Source organism: Anneissia japonica, unplaced genomic scaffold (assembly GCF_011630105.1).
Source record: "Anneissia japonica isolate Jap-2015-1 unplaced genomic scaffold, ASM1163010v1 scaffold11029_len304543_cov171, whole genome shotgun sequence".
Taxonomy (NCBI): Eukaryota; Metazoa; Echinodermata; class Crinoidea; order Comatulida; family Comatulidae; genus Anneissia; species Anneissia japonica.
In genome coordinates, this window is record NW_022688960.1 from 289,456 (window position 1) to 298,145 (window position 8,690).

At 34.7% G+C, this 8,690-nt stretch overlaps 1 protein-coding gene across 1 annotated transcript in view; it reads right to left on the bottom strand.

Moving 5' to 3' along the window:
• Window positions 1–3,044: 3,044 nt before the first annotated feature.
• LOC117124361 (major facilitator superfamily domain-containing protein 8-like) overlaps window positions 3,045–8,690 on the bottom strand; it is an 8,128-nt gene continuing 2,482 nt past the window's right edge. Inside the window, exons 3-4 of the mRNA XM_033270583.1 lie at window positions 4,837–5,012; window positions 3,045–4,035 (exon numbers count right to left, since the gene is read on the bottom strand). Coding sequence (XP_033126474.1) covers window positions 3,793–4,035; window positions 4,837–5,012 — 419 coding nt within the window. The 3' untranslated portion in view covers window positions 3,045–3,792. The remainder of the gene's footprint in view (window positions 4,036–4,836; window positions 5,013–8,690) is intronic.

Genomic DNA, 8,690 nt, shown 5'->3' on the forward strand with positions numbered 1-8,690 from the left:
CTCTATATTTTGAATACTCATTGATATTGATTAACAGTGCATTTGTTATTTAAAACTTATCTGGTTAATTTTGCATTTCCAATAATGGCTTTGCGTATTAGAGGTCATTTTCTTACAGGTGGTGACGGTTTCAAAATTAGAGGACGAGCTTAGTGTTAGGAGATAGGTGATCAGTTGGTAATTTAACAGAAAATATTTCCTGTAAAAAAAACGCCGCAACATATTTAGCTTATGACTGGTTTGTATTACCAAACTTAAAAAGTAACTTATTCTTAAATATGACCTACCATCTTCCATGTATTTCTTTTATGGTAAGACACATAAACATAACCATAACCATAATAGCCTACAGGTACAGAAACTGGTCTACAACTGGTGTAACAATATCTACGAAGTTATTTACATTTCAGAAACAGAATTAAAATAATAAAAAGGCACTGTAGAGTACATTAGAAATTTGGAAAGTATAAAATTCATGAACCAGTGTATTATATAATTTGGTGTAGGCCTACCATATAGACTTTCTTTAACTTGTGTTCTTACCAGTATTGTTATTATTAATAATAATATTATTATTAATTTTTAATATTATTTTATTTTATTTATTTGTATTCATTTTTTTTTAAATATATTTTATTATTTTTATTATTCTGCTGTTTGGGCTGGGCAAGTTATTGCAGATAAATTCCATCATCGGGGAGTTTATGCTTCAGTTTTAGATTAGCTAGCAACACCCCCCCCCCCTCCTCACTAGCTTTTTTTTGGATTGTCAATAATCGATGCATACGTACGTACGACGATAGAGCATGACACCGTCGCTATCTACGTAATGGTCAACCAAAAACCTCTTCAGCGTACGGCACCGTACCTCTCGACACATTGCGAATTATCTTAGCCCCTACTACTTGGCTATTAGAAGGACCTTGCTAGGCCACTAGCTAGCCTTCTCTAGGTCTAGGCTAGTTTTATGTCGTCAGTTTCTCTGGTTATTTTTTATCGGAATGTCAATGCAAGTACGAGCGACGATAGAGCTAAATAGACTGTTGTTTCCGATAATTTAATTGGAATTCTCCCTGACGGAATAATATGATGAACTGATAGCCAAAATAGAAGCTTTTCGACCGGAATTCTCATTGTTTTCCATTTTCATAGCCTGGTCGCTTTAGCTTGAGTTGCGCATGCTCAATGGTTGCATAAAAAAGTTCGATTTTTCTCCTTTCGATTTTACACCCTCTTCGCAGACGCCGTTTGTTATTTGGTTATGCTCAATGATTTCACGAGACATCGTTTTGGTAACTGCACCTGCTCGACAACGTCACTTACTTAGTACGCATGCTCACACTGTCTTTGCAAGCGCATACTCACTGTGTTTTTTCATTCGTTCGTAGTAAAAGCTACAGCTTATCTACAGTTTCTTAATGATTGTTCTTGTTCGTAGCAGCCAAAGGTGCAGCGCGAAAAACTGGTCTTGCATTAGAGAGGCCACAGAATTGGAGGGTGAACTGTATACTGTATTGATAGTATAGAACGTTTATTAATGTAATCAAAAAAATAATCAAATAGCAATAATAGTGTGTTTTAATCAAATCACTTCTTTCCAAGCGGATGAATTTATTGTTAAAATGAGTATGTTCGGTGGTAGACCCACTACATCGAAAGCAATAAAACGGTGGAACAAATTCATTTAGTTTCACTTTTATTTTATTAACAGTACTGAACGAAGTGTACTACGGATCTCGAAAACTAGAACCCTCGATGTCTTGGCCCACGACATAAGCCTATGGCCCATCTTTTTGACACCATGGCCGAGTGTTGCTACAAGGCTCGATTGTAATATACTTGATTCTATATAAATATTATACAATTGCAGTTAAATAAAAAAAATTGTATTTAACTACCAGTACATAATAATAATATTTATTTTAAGCCTTATTACCTGAGGCCAATAATTGACACTGACAATATGAAACAATCTCCAACATCAATCTACACAGAGTACAAGTATAAGTAGTAGAGATGTAGCTTGGTGGTTAAGATGCTTGTTTTCCGATCCCAAGGTCCTGGGTTCAAATCCTGTGACAACACAGGATTTTTTCTCACGACACATTCCACTTCATAAGCCTCTTGAGACGTCGCTGATAAAGAATCATGTTATTTCATTTAGTTATGAAGACCCTGAATTTATGAAAGCCCTGAATATCAGCCGACATTATAGGATACGCTGAATATTGTTTAAAAAATAAATAGGAAAAGGGTACATAGCTCACTGCTAGAAAAACGTATCCAAATATATTTCATTTTTTCCCGACTATTATAGCGATTTAATATGTAAATAAATCGGTACATAAACGTTAAGATAGGCTAGACCCGGGCCTAGGCCTATTTAAAAAGTAACTGAAATATTTCATTCTTTTCCACTATGTTTATCCGTTGATCCCATAACCAGGAACCTATGAAGTTTCCCAATTCTTCCTCAGGTAAGTAAACCGGGCATTGTGGTCAATGGCCACAACTGCCATGTCATCTCACAAAATGTTTTACTGTGTATATTAACCGTACAACGTATAAATCGGACACACATCCCTGTAGTTGAAGGGATTTGACAAACGGTTTAAAATGCTGTGGAATTCAATGGATCTTTGTAAATTTGGGTAAATCAATGAAAAAGAGACAGAAAAATCATAGTAATAAATAAATTACCGTAAAACTTTGAATTGAAGCCCTGGGCTTCTCCCTTTTTTTTTTGCGAACTTTGAATGGGCTTCTTATCGAGATGGGCTACTTCTCGAGATGGGCTTCTTTTCGAGACTACTTTTGCAAAGTAAAGAGGACGGGACCTCTTTTCAAAATGAATGCTGCAAGTTTTGTGAATTTGTACGATTTAAACAATAAATAAGGTCAATGTAACATCAATCTGTATTATGGAGTGTATTTAACTGGCATCATCGAAACTAATGTATAAACCAAGCTTGTTTTTAATTTATTTTGTTTTCTGAAAGTCATGCACAGTGTATGTACTGTACTGTACTATCTCGAAAAGAAGCCTATGCTATTTTGAAAAGAAGTACATAGGCTTCTTTTCGCGATGGGCTTCTTTTCGAGCCTAATTTTGCAAACTAAAGAGGGCCTTCAATTCGAGATGGGCTTCATCTCGAGATTGAGCCCACTGGGCTCCAATTCGAGATTTTACGGTATTTAGCAATAAAGTAATAATAGTTAATAATAATATTTATATATAATAGTATAAATCAATTGTTAGACATAACCTAAATATACTTTTTATAGGTTAAAATATGTAGATTTGTAGGTTAGTTCATTAACATTCGCTCATTAGGCCTACAGTAATTAGCATTCATACACAAGTGTTTTCATAATGAAATCGATGCGTCACTTTAAATAATCGTTATTCCGGCATTTAACTTTCACTTAAAACTCCTTCCTCATTAGGACTGAAATTGATATAACAATCTTCAACCATAGTAACAGAACCATCAAAGGCAATCGACAGGCAAACAGCACTCTGACAATGTATACTGTATACATTTTTTCCGAAATAAAGTTGATGGATCTATTGACCTATTTAATATTACATCACTAATTGTTGTTCTGTATTACTTCTAGACAGGATGACGTGAAATATTTGACTGCAGTCTTGCTCGTGTCCATTAGCCTACAGCTTCGGAATCATTGGACAATGATGTTTCCGATAGAAAATATTTCCATTATAATATAGTAGGACTATTAAGTACACGTTAAGTATAATAAACCCGCTAAAGATAATATTGCCCAAAATCATCTGTTTTTGTTTATTAGTTTCAGTTCTTCTGTACATCTGTTCTTTTTCTTTTTTCTTATATGGTAAGGCAGCAGTCGAGAGTACAATGGTACACATAATATAAGAATAGTTGTAATGAATATAGAGAGCGAACCGAATGCCCAGCGTACCCCGTGTTGTACGTACACAGCAGTTCCGAACAGAGGACCTATAGTCTTTCCAATACTGCCTACCCCGGTGAAGAAGCCCATATAGAGGCCCTGAGGAAAGACAAAGAAAGTTAAATTGTTGGCGGTAGAATACATAGCTGTATTTCGCTTGATCAAGGCACTTTACCTACGTTTGTTTCTTTTTTAATAATAATTCTTTATTTGTCCTCATTCAAATTGAAAATCGGAAATTCGGGCTGTGTCCCTGGGAACCCGCGGCAGCCACATTACAGCGCCACCTAACTTAACTAAAACACATAACGGACACATGACGGATGCAAACATTGTTGTTACTCCGCCTAACCCTCAAAATAATTTTTATTCGAGGAGCCAAGCGATCAGACTCCAATTAAAACAATGGTTAGTTTGAACCGGGGTCTTCAGCATAAGAAGCATGTACAATATCCTCTCAGCTGACCGCTCAGCTCGTATGCGCCACCCAGTAGTATGTGGGTACCTGGTAGGATGACGTGACATTGAATCCGTTGATTGAACGTATTGCTCAGTTATCAGTATGTCTATTTAATATAAATTAATTAAGTATAAATATCATGATTGCATGTATATGGAAAACAAAGGCAGGAAAGACACGTAAACCGGACCTAGCACAAGTTAGGCCTATGTACCAGTCTTGGGGAAATTAGGTGTCATCTTGAATAGTAGTTCTGTACGATAGTCGCGTGTTTTAGTATTGGTGGGTGTAACTTTTGGGCTGTGAATTTTATAGCCTATAAATAAGGTTACACGTTTAAACATATATAAGGCCTAAGTGTGTGTATAACATAGGGACACTTGTGGACTCACACATACGTCATTGCAAATTAAATATTTGCAGGAGTGTTAAATGCTCACCTGAGGCCGTGGTCCAAGAATTTTAGTATACATTGTGTAAAGTATAACTTGAGAAATTGAGTAGCCTATAGCAAACATGGACATGGCGAGGTAAAAGAAGGGAAGAATCATGTTAGGCGTGTCATTGCACCAATTGTAACGCCACGGGCAGCCTCCGCCGTCTTCATTGTCTGTTACTGAAGAGAGAAAAATAAACATGGCAAAAGCGTATATTTATTTAATTGAAAAATATAGAATAACCTTCTCAGTACTTCCCTTCCTCCGCAACAACACCTACACCCCCCCCCCCCACACACACACAAACCTACATTAAGATTTCAAAGGAGTTTACTATAAATACAATCTGAGAAGACGTTAATTGATTGACCTTTTAAAGAACAATAAAATAACTTTTCAACTTTCAATGCGAAACTGATCAAAACAATTGTATTTCTTGATGAATAGGCCTATAGATTTTTTACTGCAAAATATGAATTGTCTGTCAGCCAATGTAAACGTAATTTGGTGATATTATGGACATGACTCACACCATCATGTCTATATATGAGTAATTAACATAAACGTCCTTCATAAAACCCGTATACCTAAACCAGGGCGTAACTAGGATATTTTGCGGGTGGCAAGAATAGAAATTCGACCCTTTTCCAACTTGTCGTCCTTATTCTGAGGTTCTTATGGGTTTTAATTGCTAAAAGAAAAGAAAAAAAGTATCAATGTTTGGGAATTTAAATTCATATATAATAGGCGCCTTTGATGGCATAATTAATGCCGAAATATTTAATCCCAACACGATGACGTGCATTTCGGCACTTGGAGTATGTAGTATACTTTCTGTACCTTTGAAAATTCGCCTCTGCTTGCCTACATCATTTTTTCCCATGAGAAATCGATAATAATAATAATAATAATAATAATAATAATAATAATAATAATAATAATTTATTGGGAAACTACACTTTTGAAACAGTGGCACACTTCACATGATAAAGGTGCGTCCAAAAAAATAATACTTCAAACAGAATACAATACACTGATGAAAACAAAGTATAAATTTATAAATTGAGTAACCGTCACTCAAGCATTTGACGAGCACCCCACCCCCATCCCTTACCTGTACCCTCATCAAAGTATTATATGGAATGATGCCTCTCAATAGTCATGTCAATCCCCTGAGGGACCCTTATTCAATTAAAAGTAAATAAAATAAATAATACGAAGTAAACAAAACTTGAAACTAAAAATTCAAAAGTAGTAAAATACGACAAAGGAAAATCAATCATTTAAAAAACCCCTTATTAGCAGAAACGATATGTGGCAAAGACAAGCCAAACCAGTCACTCGTCGCAAATCCTGTTTTGGAGATAATGGCCAAAACATGCTGGAATATCAAAATTTTGTAAATCTATTTTATTGCACTGAACTAACCTTTATATATCTATACATCATGCTATGCTGTTATTTTCCTCATTTTCAATGTTAAAACAACAATTTTTAACGATTTGGTGATGGTTTCTGCCTATGAAATGCCTGAAATCGTAAACTTTGAAGGCTGATTTCTCAAATATTGTTCTTTAAACAGCTGTATGTTTAAACACGTGTAACTTCATAACGAAGTGTCGGATTTAAATAATTCTTTTACCATTTTATAGTTCCCATTTTACTGTTAAACCCTGTAATAATAACTAAAAATTTATTTTTTCGACGAGTAACTGGTTTGGCTTGTCTTTGCCACATATTCTAAGTACCCATATTCACTCCCCAAACTATGCATTTACCCCCTCCCCTAAACCTAAGCAACAGATATCAAATATAGTAATGCAGGAAAGAAAAACAATTAAATGAAATTGAAAACAGAGGTGAACAGTATAGCAGTACTATAAAGCATAGGTAGAGCATGGAATTCAAAATCTCGTTGCGGAATTTCCATGCTCTTTTGGTATATATTTTGCAAAACTTTCATACTTTCCGCTAAGGAGCAACGATGAACAACTCAAAATATGATGTAGTTTTAGGTCATCGTTTGCATTAATAAATTCATTATACAATTCTATATTGTCAAGTAATTCTATTTTTAATTTAGAAATTTCATCTATACGTATATTTTGTGGGGCTGGGCAGACTAAGAGGAAATGTCCAGTATTCTCGTCTGCATTTAGATTGCACAGGGCACATTTTTCATTATTATTTGTGGACGAATTTGATGTTCTGGAATTTAATGGTAGCGTATTTGATCTTAGTTTAAATTTCAATGCAACCCTCTCAAAGTTCGTTTTATCAATAAGGTAATGTTGTAATACAGGATGGGGTGTTAAGGATGCATAAACTGAGAGGGATGATTTGTTTTAAATATCATCTCTCCATTGATTAATCCAAATTTCATCCAATTTTCTTAAAATAAGCGTTTGAGAATAACAACATCCCTTGTTATTAAGCAGTACATTGAAAATATCTTCTCGCTTCTTATCAAAACATCATTTATACAATATAGAAATTTATATCTTCAATCTTTAAAATCACAATTGAGTTGTAACATAGCAAGAAGTAGAAATTTGGGCCAACGATGTGTGCTCATTTCAATTATCCTGCTGAAGAATTTCACACGGGCAATTTTATGTAGCTCATTGATGGGAGACCATCAGAGTTCCCCATACCATGCGGTGTGTTCCTAGGTGCTTTAAGTATATAACGCGCCATTTGAAGTTATAAGCGTTCCAATTTTGTTTAAGATTGCTTAAAGTACACCATAGAGAACAGCCGTAATTTAAGGAAGGAAGGAAGGGCAACTGACCGCCACAGAATATCTCCATAGTAAACTCTGTTAAAATTGTCAAAGTTACTAATAATTGATTTTATATATGCAATTAATCTTTGACCTTTTTGGATGACATTATCAAATTGCATATGGTCATTTAATTTCCGTGATATAATTACACCCAGATATTTGTAAGATTCTGCCTCTGTGATATAACCCTCCCCTAATTTCCATTTCTTTTCTTTATTAACACGTTTTCCCATAACCAAAAAATTCGACTTGTCAAAGTTAAAATTTAACTTCCATTCTTGTGCAAATTTACGTGCAATGTCTAGAATTTTTTCCATCTCGTTTTCAGTGTTAGCTAAAAGCACAACATCGTCAGCCCAAAATAGGCTACCAACCCATACATCATTGATTCTGGTGCCAAGATCATTTGACTTTAGTATTTTCGTAAATTCATTAATAAATATACTAAAAAGTACAGGGGATAATACACATCCCTGTTTCACCCCTTGATCAATATCAAAAAAGTCTGTGTCAATTGATCCAAAACAAACCTTTCCCTTAACATTTTCATATAATTTATCGATAACTCTCCAGACCTTACCCCTAATACTTGATCTCCAAATTGCTTTCATTAAACCATCCCTCCAAACACTATCAAAAGCTTTCCGAAAGTCCCGAAGGCAATATAGGTGTTTTTTTTCTTTTGCTGGAGACGGCAAGCAGCTATACTTTTCAGAGTAAAATGTGGTCCTCACACCTATGTAAAGGTCGAAAGCCTCCCTGGACTTCCAAAGGACATCATTATTTTTCAAGATAAGTTGAAATATTTTTGGCAAGAATTCTATTAAAGGTCTTGACACGCAAGAAGTCAAAGATATGCCTCTATAGTTATTAAGATCTTTGCATTCTCCTTTCTTGTGAATAGGGATAATAAATCGATATAAAAGTATATGCATGAACACGAACATACAAGTTCTATCCGTTCGTCAACATTTGTTGTTCTACTCTTTAATTACAAGCTATTTATATATATATATATATATATATATATATATATATATATATATAGATTAAAAGGCAAAATACTGAAAAA